The 20,357-nt window shown below is 40.4% G+C and overlaps 1 protein-coding gene across 1 annotated transcript; it reads right to left on the bottom strand.

The window, feature by feature from the left end:
• Positions 1 to 14,154: 14,154 nt before the first annotated feature.
• Positions 14,155 to 16,397, bottom strand: LOC107793247 (uncharacterized). Its single transcript, XM_075243182.1, has 3 exons — positions 16,068 to 16,397; positions 15,755 to 15,938; positions 14,155 to 15,149 (listed from the first exon to the last, which is right to left on the bottom strand). The coding sequence occupies exons 1-3, from the start codon at positions 16,395 to 16,397 to the stop codon at positions 14,155 to 14,157; spliced, it is 1,509 nt and encodes a 502-aa protein (XP_075099283.1).
• Positions 16,398 to 20,357: the final 3,960 nt, after the last annotated feature.

Raw genomic sequence — 20,357 nt, 5'->3', positions numbered from 1 at the left:
TCAAATAAACGAAAGAAACAACATAACTCAGATATCAACAAAGAATCAGAAATCAACAAATGCACGACATCACCCTTTGTGCTTTTACTCTCGTCCTCACCAAAGCAATCATATAATAAAATGTGCACGACATCACCCTTCGTGCTTTTACTCTCTTTCCTCATCATATAATCAATAAAATCAGCACGGAATGGTATATCGTGCGGCACAACATCACCCTTCGTGCTTTACACTCTTTCCTCACAATAATACACGACATCACCCTTCATGCTTTACACTCCTTCCTTACAAAACAAACAATGCATGACATCACTCTTTGTGCTTTAACTCTCTTCCTCACCCAAACAACAATCACAAACAATAGGGCAAGGGAATAAATGAAATTGCAATAAAGATCCCGTCAAGGGAACGACAATTCAACAAATAAATCCCGGCAAGGGAACATCATCAATAACCTCAACATCCCGGCAAGGGAGATAACAAATAAATCAACAATAGCCCGGCAAGGGAGACAACATAGTGATCTCTTCTCTTTCTCACTTTTACTTCACAATTCACTCCACAACTCGAGCCAATGTTCTAGAGGTTCAATTATCACTTATACTTTCATAATTCATTATACAACTTGATCCAACGCTCCTCAATGTTCATAGGTCACAATTCATTTCACAAACTTTACACAACAAGTAGAAACCATTACCAAGGCATGAAAGATACAACGAAGTCATGATAATCACAATATAAGACTCACGGGCATGCTAGACACCAACGTATAGATACTCGTCACCATGCCTATACGTCGTACTCAACAATTACCACATAGCAAATAGGACTCGACTCCTAATCCATCAAGCTAAGGTTAGACCAAACAATTACCTCGATGCCACGAACACAATTCATGATTCAATTATAGCTTTACCCCTTGATTCCACCACCAATTCGCTCATATCTAGTCACAAGTTACTTAATTACATCAATAAACGCTAAATGAATCAATTTAAATGCATGAAAATGAGTTTTCTAAATTTTTACCTAAAAGTAAAACATCACCCCCGGGCCCACATGGTCAAAACCTGAGGTGCGAACCAAAACCCGATTACCCATTCCCTCATGAATACAATTATATGATTTGTTTTGAAATGAGACCTCAAATCGAGGTCCAAATCCCCAATTTTTGAAAAACCTAGGTTCTACCCAAAACACCCAATTTCCCCCATGAAAATCATTGATTTTGAGTTCAAATCATGTGAAAAGATATTAATGCTTGAAGAAAATGAGTTAGAAATCACTTACCAATGTTTTGGAGAAGAAAGGTTGTTTGAAAAATTGCCTCTTATGTTTTTGGGGTTTTGAAAAATGAAAAATAACTGAAAATCCCGTCTTAATATACCCCTCTCAGACTCCCTGTGCGGACCGCACAAAATCAACTGCGGCCGCACAGTCGCTAGTGAATTTGTGCGGACCGCACAAAATCAACTGCGGCTGCACAGTCACTAGTGCAGACAGCACAAAACCAATGCGGACCGCACTAGCAGGTTCAGAGAGCTGTAGTTTTTCTGAACCTCCAATAGCCATGTTTTAAGCCTAAGACACCCTGGAACCTACCCGAAACTCACCCGAGCCTCGGGACTCCAAACCAAATGTGCATACTAACTCAAAAACATCATATGGACCTACTCGTGCGATCACATCATCAAAATAACATGTAAAATCATGAATTGAACCTCAAAACTCAACATTTTCATCAAGAACTCTCAAAGTTCATAACTCTTCAATCGGAAGTCCAATTCACGTCAAATAAACTCCGTTTTCACCAAATTTCACAGTTATCTTTCAAATATTATAACAAGTTTGTACCGGGCTCCGGAGCCAAATATGGGCCCGACAACAATGGTTTCAAACATTAATTGTTTTCTTTATTTCTTAGATAATTCAGTAAAACAATTTCTTTCAAAAATTGATTTCTAAGGCTTGGGACCTCAGAATTCATTTCCAGGCATATGCCCAAGTCCCATATTTTATTGAGGACCTCCCGGGATCACCGGAACACGGATCCGGGTCCGTTTGCTCAAAATATTGACCAAAGTCAACCATAATCAAATTTGTAACTCTAAAATTTTTATTTCCCATATTTTCACATAGAAGGCTTTTCGGATATATGTCCGGACCACGCACGTAAATCAGGGTGGGGTAAAAAGGAGATTTTTAGGCCTCAGAACACTGAATTCACTTACAACATAAGTGATGACCTTTTGGGTCATCACATGTATTCCTAGTTGTTGATGAGTGGACTGTTAAAAGTAGATACTTATTTTGGTTAATGGATAAAGTCATTGTCATTTGAATTGCTATTAGGATGTTTGGTTGCTGAATTTGTGTCACGACCCGGATTTTCCACCCTCAGAAGTCGTGATGGTGTCTACTAATGAGAGTTAGGCAAGCCAATCCTTAACTGCTTACATCATTATCAAATTACTTCTTTTAACATTTAATAGTGATATCATGAAAACAACGGAATTAAATAAATAAGCGGAAGACTTAAATTAAAGAAACTGAACGTAAATGCGGAAATCAACATAAGCCTCTACCCAAGAACTGGTGTCACATTACTCACGAACTACTAAGAGTACTAAATACAACCGTTTGAAAGAAGATATAAACTGTTTGTCTCGAACACATGAGATAACAGACTGAAACAAAAGATATAGGAGACGCCGGGATTGCGGACACCTGCAATGCTACCTCGGTGTCTCACTGGACTGAAGGCTGGCTCCCAAGCTACTGCTGCGGTCCGATACCTGGATCTGTGCAAAAGAGCACAGAGTGTAGTATCAGCATAACCAACCCCATGTACTGAGTAAGTGCCGAGCCTAATCTCGACGAAGTAGTGACGAGGCTAAGGCGAGGCAGTGTAACTTAACCTGCAACATTATATATAATAAAGCAATAAAACAATTCTACACCAACAAGAAAGATAAACTGTAACATTAAATAAAATAGCTCAGTCGCCTATTCCAGGCCTCAGCTGTAACCAAGATCTCACACAAATCTCCAAATTTTCAATCTTCACATTAAAATAACCATATGTGTAGAGTATGAGAAATAGTAGAGTAAAACAATAATTTTTTTCCAAATCTTGTATTAATAATCAGTAAAACATAAATGTCCTCCCTTATCACTGTCTTGTTGTGGCGTGCAACCCGATCCCACCTGTCCACCCTTATCTCTATCATTTATTTCACCTGTCCACCCTTATCACTATCATTTATTTAATTTATTAAAACTTTCACAATTCAGGCCAAGCCTTTCACAACACTTTTATCTCAACAAATGTAAACAGAAAACCGTACTTCTCATAAACTCATCAATATTATCTCAAAATGAAACCAGCAGGAATACATAGAGGTGTGACAATATATATCGTAAAACAACGTCAACCCACTCAATCTTTATGTACAATAATAAAACCAAGGAAAACAACAAAAAATAATAATAATTGCAACAAGGCTTAACAACAAATTAACAAGCCAAGTAATCATAGAAACAACAATGAACATGAAACAATTAAAACATGAAGCAATTATATTGGAAATGGGGAAAGGATCATGTAAGCAGAAAATTTGGTGGTGCATAGATACTCGTCACCTCACCTATACACCACACACATGAAATTTCACATAATAATTAAGTTGGGGATTCCTATTCCCTCAAGTCAAGGTTAAACCAAGCACTTACCTCGCTTTGCAATTTCAATCAATTACTCGACCACAACTTTCCCTTTTGAATTTGTTTCCAAAGGCATCAAATCTATTCACGAGCAATTCGAAATACTCAACACGGATCGTAGGAATGAATTGCATAAGAATTTACTAATTTTTCGGATAAAAATCCGAAATTAATTTTAATATTCAGTAGTGGGACCCATATTTCAAATCCCGAAAAAACTTACGAAATCCGAACACCCATTCCAATACGAGTTCAACCATACCAATTTTATCCAATTCCGAAAACAACTCGACCCCCAAATCTTCAAATTAAACTAAGAGGGTTTTCAAGATATTCCCAACTAAAATCACCAATTAAATGCCAAAACTAGTAATAGATTCGGGTAATCTAACAAAAATAAAGTTAAGAACACTTACCCCGTTGTTTTCTCTGAAAATATCCCGAAATCGCCTCTCCCCGAGCTCCAATTTGCTAAAAATGGAATATGGGTCGAGTCCCATTTTCAGAGCTTAAGAATCTGTCCAGAAAATGTTGTGGGCACTGTTCACGTGTTCGGTACTGTTCACGACTGTTCACGGGGTAATGTACACGGTACTGTTTACGGGGTACTGTACACGGGGTACTGTATACAGTACTGTTCACGGGGTACTGTACACGGTACTGTTCACGGGGTACTGTACACAGTACTGTTCATGGGGCACTATACACGGTACTATTTCTGCAATTTTCTGCAATTTTCCCTAAGTCCGAAATCACTCCGAGACACCTTCGAAACACTCCCGAGCCCTCGGGCTCCTAACCAAATACATACACTAACTCAACAACATCCTACGAACTTAACTGTGCGATCAAATCGCCAAAATAACGTCATATACCATGAATTAAGCTTTAAAATCCAAGAATTCTTTCAAATTTCATAAAACATCAAATTTTTCATTTTGAGTCCGAAATACGTCAAACGACGTCCGTTTTCAACCAAACTTTACAGAAAGTGCTTAAACCATATATAAGACCTATACCAGGCACCGTAACCAAAATACGGGCCCGATATAATCACTTTATAATCAAATTTCATTTCCATTTTCCTTAAACATTTTCAGAAAATAATTTTACTCAAAAATTCATTTCTCGGGCCTGGGACCTCGAAATTCGATTCGAGCATACGCCCAAGTCCCATATTTTTCTACGGACTTCCCAGGACCGTCAAATTACGGGTCCGGGTCCATTTACCCAAAATGTTGACTGAAGTCAAATTTATTCATTTTAATATCAAAACTTAGCAAATTTTCACAGAATTTCATATTTGAGCTTCCGGCTACGCGCTCAGACTGTTCACGCAAATCGAGGCAACCGTAAATGAGGTTTTCAAGGACTCGGAAGCTCGGAATGGATAAGAAAACAGGTGATGACCCTTTGGGTCGTCCCAATTATGCTCCTCGCATCAGAATTTTCGAACCTTGCTGTCAAAAATCCAGCAAGTTAAATTGGCCTAAAAATGGCCCGAAACCATTCTGAAACTCACCCGAGCCCCTCAGGACTCTAACAAAATATGACAACATGTCCCAGAATACAATAAGAACTTAGTCGAGGATTTAAACCACACTAAAATTTCGAATCGCGCCATGAATCGAATTATGAGTTTTCAATTCTTCTAACTTCTATATTTTGCGCCGAAACATATCAAATCAATCTGGAATGACTTCAAATTTTGCACACAAGTAATATTTGACGTAAGGGAGCTATTCCCATTTTCGGAATCGAAATCCGACCTCGTTATCAAAAATTCACCCTTCGGTCGGACTTTTCCAAAATCTTATATTTTTCCAACTTTCGCCAAAATGTGTAGAATTGTCCTACGGACTTTCAAATCCAAATCCGAACATACGCCTAAGTCCGAAATCATCATACAAAGCTATTGACATTATCAAATCTCCATTCCGAGATTGTTTGTTCAAAAGTCAAATCTCCGGTCAAATTTAAGAAATCTTTAGCCTTATATTTCTAGATTCCGTTAAATGGCGATAATTTGAGCTAGGAACCCCCGAATTCGATTTCGGGCATATGACCAGGTCCCAAATCACGATACAGAACTATTGGAATGGTCAAAACTTGGATCCGGGTTCGTTTGCTCAAAATGTTGACCGAAGTCAACTCAATTGAGTTTTAAAGCTCTAATTCATAATTTAATCCATTTTTCATACAAAAACATTCTAGAAAATTATACGGACTGCGCACGTGATCACGCCCAACTATGCCTTATAAAAAGGACAATGCGGACGTTGCAAATATAACCTGAGTATTCTACCCAGAGTCGAATCCATAGAGAATTAACCTATCAATTACTATCTTTAGAACTACTAAACTCTTGAGAACCAATTTCCCCAAACATTTGAATCACAGTTGATGGTGTCTTCAATAACTAAAATTGCACGTAAATAAACAGCTGTAAACTAAGGATACTAAGGTTGTAAACAATAATGAGAAGACGCTAAGGTAATGACTTCCCCTATTGATGGAATCCCTTCTATTTATGCTTCATACAAATTGACCAACACCTCTCTATCAACCATGAACGCTCATCTTACCGTAATTCTCTCCCGACTAATCAAAGTAATATACTCAATGCACTCTCTCGAGGTACATTAGCTAGCTCTAATTAACACGGTTCACTTTAGATTACACTCAAGGCTTCGTTATCCCTAATCACGCTTTTAAACCCGCAGTTATAGATCCCTCTTATACTTTGGGAGTGGTGTTGTTCAACAATAACCTAAATATGCACTCTCTCCCGAGTTATGCACACTAAATAGGCACAGCTAATTGAGGATCCTGTCAATTAACTACAACATACACAGAGTTGAACAAATAAAGATTGAGACTAGCAATTTGTATTAACATAAACAAGAAGTTCATCCCCAAATAGGTTCCATCAAAACCTTAGACAAAGGATTTAGCTACTCATAACTATGGGTAAATAAACTAAAACAATATTCATCATAAAACTTGCAAGAAAAATAAAGAGAAGAAGAAACCAAGATGTTTTGGGTGATCTCTCACACTTGTTCTTCTTGCCAAAAATACTCTCCAAAACAATACATGCCTCTCTTGGGCGAAGTCTAGTGTTTAAAATAGGGTTTTGGGCTAAAAATCCCGTGTTTTGCACTTTAGTCCCTGAAGTTCTCTGCCTTCGCCGCGGTTCTGCCGCCTCTCTGATTCTCACTTTGTCTGCAGCCCTCTTCTACCACAATTCTACCGCGGTCGCGGTGGAACCGCAGCAGTACTCTTTCAGTTCTGATTTGATCTGTTTCGCATGGTTTACTTGACGGAATTTTACGATCAGCCTCTTTTTCTCCATATTTGATCCCAAAAGTACTACATAGCCTTCTCTGGTCATATATAACCTACAAAGCATGAATAACACTAATAAGAGCATTTTTTTTATCACTTTTATCATCCAAACTATACAAGAAGGTGGTTATTTAGGGCCTAATTATAGTTAAATTCACCTCTTATCAACACCCCACACTTAAACCTTTGCTCGTCCTCGAGCGAGTTACACCACACTTCCAGGCCTAATCGTTCGATGCATTACCCAATTTTTTTTATGCCACACCCGCCATTATGAAGGAACAATCTAAGTAGTGCAACCGTCATACCTCAGATGAAGACTCTAACACCATGACACACTCATGCTCACTCTAGTTACTCTAATAGAGGTGAAAACTCACTTTTCTTCTTCCTGAGTCACATGCCCTCACATCATAATTTTGAGAGAAGTTCCACGCACATAAAATTCAAGCAACAAAGAACCAAAGATAGGCAGAATTCACTTACTATCAACAAAGAACATTCACATGCCACACAGACACACCATAAGTTTGCCCCTAGTATAGTACTCTACTACTCGAACTATTCAGTCAAAGATCAAGAGGTCTTTATTTGGTTGTAATGTAGGCTAAGGGACGGGTAGGATATATTTGGATATAGTGACTAACCTCCCTAAGCACTTTTGAATACACACTTTCTTTTATTTTAATTTCCATGCTCAACCCGCTCATTCTTCCACATTTCAGTTCACAGGTGACCCCCACTTTTCTTTAGGTGCAACTGTTTTTTTTTTACTTCCTTACCACCCCACACTTTGACTTTTGAATGTTTTTTAGCAATTCAAGTGCTTCTAGGAGGTACAGGGTCAAACCGTCAAACTATTCAAACACAGGGATATTGGTCATTATAGGGTTATTAAAGAACAGGCTTCAGGATCAAAGGGGTTAACTATGGCAATATATACAGGTGGATTCACAAATATACAGGCTACACAAAGAAATGCCTCAATCATCTCTAAAACCAAACAGCTTCTATTTCGCTTTGCAAACACACATGGCAAGTTCGAGGTATCACATGCAAGCATAGAATACAAGTAATAGCTCACACACACTTGGCATGTAACTCATTCCGAATTAGTTTATCAACACACTCATACGAGCGTTCAAGCAAGATAGGATATGCAAAATTAAGGCATAGATTTACGAGTCTACAAACGAGCCTAGACGTCGCACCCTCATGTTCATTTTTGTTATTCTCAGGCGTGTACATCAAGGGTTACATTCTATCCTTCCCTCATTTTGGTCCTAAAACTACAAACGAAAAATCTACCTAACCCGGTTCAAGAAAAGCCCTTGGAAAAGAACCGTGGTCAAAAGAAAAACCAAGAGAAAATTACTACACTACCTAAAAAAAAGAATAAAATAAAATAAAGAAACTATATGGACTACTTCCCTCAAGAGTACTGTCCAAGTGGTCCATCCTCAGGAAGAGTCCTTTACATTTTTTTATTTTTTTTTAAATCCGACTTTGACCCTCAAGAGACCCATCGACAAGTGTCCGTCGTTGGGCCAATTCAGTTACTTCTATTGTGAGTACAGTCAATTATACACCACAACACCAATCAATTACTACAACATACACCATGTCTATATACACTACAATACATTACCCGAGCAAGTCTCCCACCCCACACTTAAAAATTATGGCATGTCCCTATGTCATATAAAAAATAACGAGCAGAAGGGTAAGAAGACTTCCCTGAGCCTCAATCAAAGTCAGAGACGGTTCTGGGGTCCACATGGCACGCCCTTCCCAAAGCACGGAACTAGGACATGAACCGGCTCTCAGACCTGGCTTGCCGCTGAGACATGGCATCCATACGTGTGTGTAGGCCCTCCACTGAGGTGTGAAGATCCGCGACCTCGTCCTCCATAGTACGCAACATAGGCTGGGTGGACTGTGATCTGGATAAGCCTGTCCCAGCATGGGGGCGCCGAGAGGGTCCGGCACTGTCATAGGATCTCCTGGATGGTGCCATGGGAACCTGGTCATCCTCCTCATCTTCGATCTGAATGGTGGTGCGGGTACTCCTACCCACTCTGATGCTGGAAGCTCTGAAAGCTGCTTTAGGGGGCAACTCTCCATCAGTAGGATGGGTGGGGACATTCTTCAGTAGGCACAATGTAGCCACCAGGGAGGGGAAGCATAATCCCTTTGACCTCAGCGGGGACCGTATGATCATTTCATCACTAATAAGTCTTGCCGCATCAAAATATTTCTTTATGACGAAGCACCACGTCAAGAGGGCTCTTTGGAAGTTCACGTCAGTTGTGTTGCCGGAGGGCAAGAACCGGCTGCAAATGACAGTGAGCCAACACTTAGCCAAATGGGTGAATGAATTGGAGTTCATGGTGATGTGGTCACGTATCCAGATTGGTTGCCCCCTTGTGCATAGTGCATCAGTCATAATATCCCAAGTGACTCCTGGTGCGTCTTGGTAATAGTCGACGTCACCAGTAAACCGGGGCAGCCGCAACACCTGTTGAATAATGTTAACTGAGGCATCTACCAATTTGCCCCGCACAGTCACCTCCCGCAACGTATGTGATGGGAAGTTCGCGTAGAACTCCCTTACAAGCATCTTGTTCACCGTTTCAGGTTCATCAAATAAGAACTCCATTTCCCTCCGCCGGATTTCCTCATACATCTCCTCCTTTTTTGCACGGAGGCCGCCCTGTCAATCAGAATTTTAAGGATGAAGCTCTTTGAAGCCTTGGAATGAAAGTCGTCCTTTGCCAATTCTGAGTCAAACCGTGAGGCATCATATGTAGGCTGTTGGGACGTGCCTGCCGATCTCTTTTGCTTCTTACGAGCCATATGACCTGCAAAGAATACAAGAGAACCATCAAAGACATCCTACAAGGGCCAGCTGAATGGGTACTCAGACTTCACCACCCGATGACATCAAATAATAACCCCCATTTATTTGATTCATACACTATGCCAAACCTCCAACTAATGAGGTGTTCCAGGTTACAACCCCACAATGGCCCCACAACTTTCTTACAAATCCTGGCATACAACACCCCACACTTACTCCCTCAAGTGATTCACGTTAAATATAACACCACCCGTCACCAAATACAACACCACCACAACCTAGGATAGACACAAAATAGCACCTCCAGCCCCAAATTTTCGGCCAAAAAGGGCCCTCCACCAAACTACACCGCAAAAATTATTTCTAGGCCTCCAAATCATCTAAATAACCCCCACAATCAAAGTATAAGAAAAACCCAATCATTTTAGCACCAAACAAATCTACAAGAAGCAAATACAACAATAAAAATAGAGAAGAAACAAAAGTTGAAAGAAAATCTACACTATTCCCACTTAGGATTTAACTAAGCAAGTTTAGACTAGATTACACTAATTAGAAGAGGAAATAGAATAAAAAAGAAGAGAACACTTACTTGATGAAGGTTGGAAGGGGTGGGTGGTGGTAAGAGGGGGTGTGGAGGAATTTTGAGAGAGAAAGAGAAGAGAGGATTTGGTTTTTTTTTTGGGAGGGGTCGTTTTTGATTGTGAATGTGGAGGGGAAATAATTGTTTTGGGGTGGGTGAAGGATTAGGTGAATTAGACAAAAGGGTGGTGAATAAAAATAAAAAATAAAATATTTTTTTTGCATACCTGGGCCGACGGGGTCTGCCGCGGTCGCGTAGTTCAGAGAGGGGTTCCCATCGTGGTTTGACAGCGGTCGCGGTAGAAGCGCGGTAGACGAAGTTCAGAGAGTGTCTCTGACCGCGGTCTGGGCAGTTGTCTGATTTAAATTTTTTATTTTATTTTATATAATGTGTTACACTTACAACAATTTCGTGGGTTGCATCCCATGCAGCACTTGATTTAATGTCGCGGCACGATGCAGGATGAGCACATTTAAGGCTCGTTCGACCTTTGTGGGTCAGTCAGGTGCAGCTCAGACACTTCCTTTTTCTCGCTCATGCCCACATATGGCTTCAATCTCTGACCATTGACTCTGAATGTACGAGAGTCATTCTCTATGGCAATCTCAATAGCTCCTGAAGGGAAAACATCAACTACTCGAAATGGTCCAGACTATCGTGACTTAAGTTTACCTGGGAACAAACATAGTCTTGAGTTGTATAGCAGTACCATGTCCCCAGGTTCGAAATTTCTCTCAACAATGTTCTGGTCATGCAGCCTCTTCATTCTCTCCTTATACAATTTTGTGCTCTCAAAAGCAAGATATCTGAACTCATCGAGCTCATGCAATTCAGTGACTCTTGATGTGCCCGCAGCTTCCATGTCTAAGTTCAGCTGTTTCAATGCCCACCACGCTTTATGTTCAAGTTCCACTGGCAGGTGGCAGGCCTTCCCAAACACCAACTTGTATGGTGACATACCAATTGGAGTTTTGAAGGCAGTTCTGTAAGCCCAGAGTGCATCATCTAGCTTCTTCACCCAATCAGTTCTTGTGGCGTTTATAGTTTTGGTTAACACACTCTTGATTTCTCTGTTGGACACTTCAACTTGTCCACTATCTGCGGTTGGTAAGGAGTAGCCACCTTGTGGCGCACATCGTACTTAGCAAGCAACTTTTCAAAGGCCATGTTGCAGAAATGAGTGCCTCCATCACTGATAATTGCTCGTGGTGTCCAAAAGCAGGTGAATATGTTCTTCTTTAGAAATCCCACCACCACTTTTGCATCATTGGTGGGTAATGCCACAGCTTTCACCTATTTGGACACATAGTCTACAGCAACAATAATGTACTTATTGCCATAAGAGCTGACGAAGGGACCCATGAAGTCAATCCTCCAGACGTTAAACATTTCTACCTCTTGAATTGGGTGCATTGGCATCTCGTGGCGTCGGGAAATGTTCCCGATCCGCTGACATTCATTGCAGCCCTTCACCCATAGGTGCGCATCTTTAAACACTGTCGGCCAGAAGAATCCAGCCTCTAGCACCTTTACCGCTGTCCTAACCCCTCCAAAGTGTCCACCATACGCCGATGCATTACAAGCCTGCAAAACAGAAAATTACTCTATCTCGGGGATGCATCTCTGGATCATATTATCAAGGCATATTCTAAACAGATAAGGTTCATCCCAGTAATACTGGCGGCTTTCACGAAAAAATCTTTTCCTTTGGACCGATGAAAGGTCGTGAGGAACTATATGACTGGCCAGGTAATTAGTAAAGTTTGCATACCATGGCGCTTCCTGATGAGTGGTGGCGAGCAGCTGCTCGTCTGGAAAAGTTTCCAGTATTTCTTCAACCTCAACTACATTTTCAGCTCAATCAAGTCGTGAAAGATGATCAGCGACTTGATTCTCAGTGCCTTTACGGTCACGAATCTCAAGATCGAACTCTTGCAATAGTAACACCCAACGAATCAGGCGCGACTTAGATTCTTTCTTTTCTATTAAGTACCTGAGAGCTGCATGGTCAGTATATACAATTACCTTGGACCCTATCAGGTAGGATCGGAACTTATCAAACGAGAACACAACAGCCAATATCTCCTTTTCAATCACAGTGTAGTTCAACTGGGCTCCGCTCAGCGTTCTACTAGCATAGTAGATTGGGTGCATCAGTTTTTCTTTCCGTTGGCCCAGCACTGCTCCCAATGCATAGTCACTGGCATCACACATTAGTTTGAACAGTTTCTCCCAGTTGGGGGCAACAATGATGGGTGCTGTGACCAGTCTCTTTTTTAACTCCTTAAATGCTGCCATGCAATCATCAGAAAATAAAAACGGGTGATCTTTTTCTAACAACTTACAGAGGGGATTGGCGATTTTGGAGAAGTCTTTTATGAACCTCCGGTAAAAACCGGCATGTCCAAGGAAGCTTCTGATGGTTTTGACTGAAGTTGGTGGAGGCATCTTTGCTATTACATCAACTTTCGCGCGATCTACCTCTATTCCCTTACTTGACACCCGGTGCCCCAAGACTATGCCTTCTTGTACCATGAAATGGTACTTCTCCCAGTTCAGAACCAAGTTAGTCTCGATACACCGTTTTAGCACACGCGTCAGATTTATCAGGCACTCATCAAATGAATTCCCCACCACTGAGAAGTCATCCATGAACACCTCCATTATGTACTCAACCATGTCAGTGAATGGCCATCATGCACCGTTGGAATGTGGCAGGTGCGTTGCATAGGCCAAAGGGCATCCGTCTAAAGGCATAAATGCCATACGGGCGAGATCTGATTGTACCCTGAGTACCCATCCAGAAAACAAAAGTGTGACCTCCCTGCCAATCTGTCCAACATCTGATCAATGAAGGGAAGTGGGAAGTGGTCTTTCCGGGTGGCTAGATTCAACTTTCGATAGTCCATACAAATTCTCCAGCCTGTGACGGGTCTTGTTGAGATCAATTCATTGTTGTCATTTCTCATAACTGTCATGCCACCCTTTTTAGGAACACATTGCACTGGGCTCACCCAGCTGCTGTCAGAGATTGGGAAAATAATTCCTGCATCCAACCACTTTATCACCTCCTTCTTCACCACTTCCTTCATGTTGGGGTTTAGCCTCCTCTGATGTTCCCTGGAAGGTTTGTGCCCCTCTTCCAGCAGAATCTTGTGCATGCAGTAGGCGGGGCTGATCCCCTTGATATCTGCCATGGTCCACCCTATGGCAGTTTTGTACTCCTTTAGTACCTGTAAAAGTTTTTGACCATGCACGTCTAACAAACTAGATGAGATAATAATAGGTAATGTGGAGTCAGGTCCCAGGAATTCATACCTGAGGTGGGCTGGTAATGGCTTTAACTCCACCTTTGGTGGTTCTTCAATGGATGGCTTGGCTGGAGGGGTTTCTCTCTTTTCTAAGTGCAAGGGCTCAAACTCTAGATTTCTCTCCCAGAACCCTCTACCTTCCAATGCCAACACCCATTTCGCCATATCCTCACCATTCACTTCATCTAAGTTCATCAAACATGCAACAAGGGGGTCCTCACTTGTCAACACCTCATCATCAGACTCTATAATAACATCCATGACATCAATAAGAGAGCAATTGACGAACTCGCTTGGTCGCCTCATAGACTTCTGCACATTGAACGTTATTCCTCATCATTAAGTCTCATTTTGAGCTCCCCAGTCTCACAGTCAATCAGAGCTCTCCTCGTGGCCAAGAATGGTCTTCCTAAGATTATAGGAATATCTTCATCCACTTTGCAATCCAAGATCACAAAATCTGCAGGGAACACAAATTTCCCCACCTGAATCAGCACATCATCAAGGATACCGAATGGACGCTTCACAGTCCTGTCAGCCAGCTGCAGCAACATGGAGGTGGGTCTAGCTCTCCCAATGCCCAACCTCTTATAGATAGCCAGGGGCATGAGATTAATGCTGGCCCCTAAATCACAGAGTGCCTTAGCAAAGGCGAAATTCCCAATAGTGCATGGAATTGTAAAGCTACCTGGGTTAGACAGCTTTTCAGCAATAGGTCTCGTCACCACTGCACTACAGGTCTGAGTAAGTGTAACCGTAGCCAAGTCTTGAAAATAAAATTTCCGGGACATCAAGTCCTTCATCATTTTTGCGTACCCAGGCATCTCATTTAAAGCTTCAATCAGTGGAATATTTACCTGGATTTGTTTGAGCATTTCAAAGAACTTTTTATACTGCTCCTCCTTTTGATGCTTGGCAAGCCTTTGTGGAAAGGGTGCAAGAGGTCTCTTCTTCCCAATCACTTGGGACTTCTCTTTATCAGATTCTATTTCAACTACTGGCTCTTCAACTGGCTTAGCTACTTTCTCAGTCTCCTGCTGAATGTTCTTTTCTTCCTGAGCAGGTTGGACTGTCACTTCTGTCAGTATCGTAGACTCATCCAGCTCAATAGGCACTGGAATGAATGTCTCAGCCTGTATATTTTCTCGAGCTCTCTTTTGTTCTACATCTAGATCCCTACCATTACGGAGACTCACCGCCATCAGCTGCTTTGGGCCCTGATCTTTTGGATTAATCTGGGTGTCTGCAGGTAATGTCCCCTGAGGACGATTGTTCAGAGACATTGAAATTTGGCCCAATTGCACTTCAATATTTTTGATTGCTGCGTCATGTGCATCTACTGTTTCATTTATTTTTGCATTGGACCCAATAACCTGCTGCATCATTGCTTCAAGTCTTGTGAACCCATCTTCTTGCCTTCCACCATGCTGTTGCTGAGGTGGGAGATACCCTTGCTGCTGATTGTTGTACCCCTGTGGTCTTGGATAAGGTGTCATATTGTTGGGAGGTCTCATACCTCCTATGTTTCCAGCGTTGTACTGTGGTTGAGGTGGTCTGTATGGCTGCTGAGTTTGCTGACCCCAGTTTTGATTGCTCTGTCTCTAGCCTCCATAGTTTGCTACATAGTTCATGTCCTCAGGGTGCTGATAATGATGATCATGTTCAGCATTCCACGGATTACCAATTGGCTGACTAATGCAAGATGTGCACAAGCCCCCATTGGTAGTATCTACAATGTGCACTTGCTGTTTCTGCCCCGATTCTCCACCTTTTTGGTGAGTATGCTCATCTGTGTCAAAAGGGTCGCCACATTTTCAGCCATGGAATTTGATGGGTCAAAAGGCACTGAGTGTACCACTGGAGTGATAGGTGCATTCCTCGTCATCCACCCCGAATTCTGAGCCATTTTGTCAAGCAGACTCTAACCTTCTCTCCAAGTTTTGCTCAAAAATGCCCCACCAGCTGAGGCATCTACAATGTTCTTCATGCTATCTGTCAGTCCCATGTAAAACCGTTGTCCCAACATCTGATATGGAATACCATGGTGTGGACATATAACCAATATTCCTTTAAACCGGCTCCATGTCTCATGCAGTGTCTCCATTGGTTTCTGTTTAAAGCTCACGATCTCATCAATTTGTTGAGTTGTTTTGTTGGGCGGGTGGAACTTGATGTGAAATTGCTTGACTAACTCATCCCAAGTTTCTATAGAGTTTATGGGGAGTGAGTTTAGCCAGACCTGAGCAGCTCCTGTCACCGAGAATGGAAATAATAACAGCCTAATTGCTTCCGAAGTTACGTTGGGTTGCCTTTGAGTTTTGCAAATCGACAGGAAGTTCTTCAAGTGCTGCTGAGGATCTTCGGCTGGTGTCCCAGAAAATAGTCCCTTGTTTTGCAGCAAGTGCAACATGTTATTCGTGATCTGGAATGATTCAGCTTGTATTGCGGGTACAACAATGGCAGTGGCCAGATTGTCAGCTGTGGGTTGTGCCCAGTCATATAGTGCAGCCTCAGGCACAGGAGGTGCCCTATCTCTGACGTTTCTGTTGACGTTGTCTACGTCACCCATGTCAATTTCGAGGTTGTGTGTTTGATGAGGTTGTTGAAGTATTTTGTTGGCACAGTTCAATATACGGAATGTTTTCTCGGGGTTTGAGAGTCCTTTAAGTAATTCTCCAGTCCTCGTAGAGTTTCTAGGCATACACAGGTAGGAAAAATTAATTACACAAATATTCACAAGTTAGGTATAGAGAAAACTGACCATACTAAGAATTTTGTATTTCTATCAATGGTAATTGATAATTCCGTTAAGTCCCCGGCAACGGCGCCAAAATTTGATCACGCCCAACTATGCCTTATAAAAAGGACAATGCGGACGTTGCAAATATAACCTGAGTATTCTGCCCAGAGTCGAATCCACAGAGAATTAACCTATCAATCACTATCTTTAGAACTACTAAACTCTTGAGAACCAATTTCCCCAAACATTTGAATCACAGTTGATGGTGTCTTCAATAACTAAAATTGCACGTAAATAAACAGCTTTAAACTAAGGATGCTAAGGTTGTAAACAATAATGAAAAGACGCTAAGGTAATGACTTCTCCTATTGATGGAGTCCCTTCTATTTATGCTTCATACAAATTGACCAACACCTCTCTATCAACCATGAACGCTCATCTTACCGTAATTCTCTCCCGAGTAATTACAGTAATATACTCAATGCACTCTTCTGAGGTACATTAGCTAGCTCTAATTAACACGGTTCACTTTAGATTACACTCAAGGCTTCGTTATCCCTAATCCCGCCTTTACACCCGCAGTTATAGGTCCCTCTTATACTTTGGGAGTGGTGTTGTTCAACAATAACCTAAATATGCACTCTCTCCCGAGTTATGCACACTAAATAGGCACAGCTAATTGAGGATCCTGTCAATTAACTATAACATACACAGAGTTGAACAAATAAAGATTGAGACTAGCAATTTGTATTAACATAAACAAGAAGTTCATCCCCAAATAGGTTCCATCAAAACCATAGACAAAGTATTTAGCTACTCATAACTATGGGTAAATAAACTAAAACAATATTCATCATAAAACTTGCGAGAAAAATAAAGAGAAGAAGAAACCAAGATATTTTGGGTGCTCTCTCACACTTCTCTTCTTGCCAAAAAAACTCTCCAAAATAATACATGCCTCTCTTGGGCGAAGTCTAGTGTTTAAAATAGGGTTTTGGGCTAAAAATCCCGTGTTTTGCACTTTAGTCCCTGAAGTTGTCTGCCTCCGCCGCGATTCTGCCGCAGTCGCGGTCAAACCGCGGCCAAACTTGCTCTCTGATTCTCACTTTGTCTGCAGCCCTCTTCTACCGCGGTTCTGCCGCGGTCGCGGTGGAACCGCGACAATACTCTTTTAGTTCTGACTTGATCTGTTTCGCGTGGTTTACTTGACGGAATTTTACGATCAGCCTCTTTTTCTCCATATTTGATCCCAAAAGTACTCCATAGCCTTCTCTGGTCATATATAACCTGCAAAGCATGAACAACACTAATAAGAGCATTTTGTTATCACTTTTATCATCCAAACTATACAAGAAGGTGATTATTTAGGGCCTAATTATAGTTAAATTCACCTCCTATCAGCACACAAGCCGATGAATTATTGATAGCACTTTTTTTTCGAGGTTTTAAAATACCGAGATGATTATTTAATTTAAAGATGACATTTTGGGTCATCACAATTTGAGACAGGAATTTTTTTGGCATGATCCAAAAATAGGGGAATCTCTGGCCGATTTTTTGTAAAATACCGATGAAGCTTACTTGGGGGCACTTGCTCCTAAGCGCCAGTCATGATCCTAAATTGGATCGTGACAAGGGAGTGCACCGAATTCGGCAATAAATTGAACACTTGATGATTTCGCAACTCCATAATTACCACGAAGAAACGTCAATTGTTCAAACTTCAAACTTCAAATATTAAATAATACGATAAATGAAATTCCAAAAAAATGAGAGCCAAATACTTAATTGCACCGATTTGGGCCGATTTGGGCCAATTAACCGGTTCTACAATAAATCCCGTTGATAGAGTTTGACCGGGCCGGTTAACCGGTTGCCCCAAGTTAAACGGACCAACCCCTTGCCCTATTAACCCAGCCCACTCGGCCCCCTTTGTACCGATCCAAGCCAGTTCTGGTTTCAACCGGTCTGGGCCGGTCAGGAAGCGGACTGACCCGGCCCTTTAGACACCCTTAGTTTCTTGAGAAAATCTCACTTTATACCCATTAATTCCAAACTATTTATCCTTTAATGCTCAGGACCAAACTATTTACTACTCCTACCCATGCGGCTCAAACTATTTACCCGCTAATTCCAGCGATACTTTATGCATCCAAGAACTGAGGCATTGGTTTGCCCTATTCTCTCATCCGTTCGCACTGAAAATTGAAATAACTTCAAGCCTTCGTGATTTTAGCACTGCAAACAAGTTTTCAACACTAAAATACAGGGCATAATTCAAAAACTAGATCATAGGAAGAACATATCAATTTTTGAAACTTCATATGAATGAGTTCAAAATGTCAGATCTGATTTTTTATAGTGTTTTACTGTTGAAATTCGTTAGTTATTGTTCTTTGATATGTAGATTGTACCTTTGATGCTAGTTTTTGGAGATTTATTGTACAAAAAATTAAATCCACCATTGAAGGATCTTGAAGCTTGAAACTTATAACTTGGTTTGTTTGAATTTTTAATTATTTTGATCCAATCCTGTATGGGTTTGTTTGGAAAGTTGATTGGAGGTTGTAGCTAAAGTTTTAGTCAATTTGGTGGAGATTTTGTAGTAGATTTTAAAAATTTGGGTTGGAATATAGTTGAACCAGAGAAGAAGACGAATTTGTATTGTATACCCAAACAGTATACAAATATACCATTTTGGTATACAATTCATTCCAACTATATACCCTATTAGTATAACTATATACTATATTGGTATCATATGCTAGTTGAATCATCTTTTGGTTGTATTAACTGCATTTAATTGGTACAATATTTGATTTTCTTTTAATAATAGTAATATAATACAATATCTTGAAATACCTTATTATATTAATATGTGGTACACTATTTTTTTATTTTTCTCTTTATGCATGTGTGTTATGTAATAGTAGTATAGTCATATAGTTGCCGGGAATTAACTAGTAAAATTGTATACCATGTTGGTATAGTTATATGCCATATTGGTATCATATGGTAGTTGAATATTGTTTTGGTTGTTTTAGCTGCATTTTAAGTGAATTCTATTATGAAAATATTTATATTAACATGAGTTGCAATGTTGGAATTTTTGTGTGCCGATGGACATAAATTATGTGTATAATAGTTTTTATAGTTATAGGCAATTGTTGGAATGACCCCATACAACTATATACCCTTTTAGTATACGAAATGAGCAAGTTGTTTTGCGAATATTTAGCTTGCAATACGAGCATATAATTTTCTCATACTTTTATTGCGTCCTTTAATGTTTTGTTACAGTAGTATAGTCGCAGATAGTTGTAGCAATATTCTAGAGAAATCATATGCTCTGTTGGTATACATATATACCATATTGGTATCACATGGTACTAGAAATCTTTTTTGCTACTTATACTTTTGTTGCATTTTTCAATATTTTATTGTCATTTTTGTTCTAACTAGTATATATGGAGATTTGGTTACCGTAGATTATGTTTTCTTGCTCTATAACTTATTGTATTACTACTAATGGTAAAGTGTGTACTGATATTTATAGGGAATGAGATCAAGGTTTGCATGTCAATCACGTGTTGATTCTTAGAATCTGATTATTTGTAATTTATGGTGCTCAGCAGCAATCAATATGATATTCAATGAATTAGATCAAGTGACAACTAATATTATTTCAGTTTAATAATTGAATTTAAAAAATGAGAAATAACAAAAATAAAAGGTATATTGTACTAGTTATATTAAAAAAGGTAAACAAATGTTTACTATATCAATTAT

Source organism: Nicotiana tabacum, chromosome 22 (assembly GCF_000715075.1).
Source record: "Nicotiana tabacum cultivar K326 chromosome 22, ASM71507v2, whole genome shotgun sequence".
Taxonomy (NCBI): Eukaryota; Viridiplantae; Streptophyta; class Magnoliopsida; order Solanales; family Solanaceae; genus Nicotiana; species Nicotiana tabacum.
Note: the sequence above shows the minus strand (reverse complement) of the source record. Positions and strands in the feature narration are given on the sequence as shown.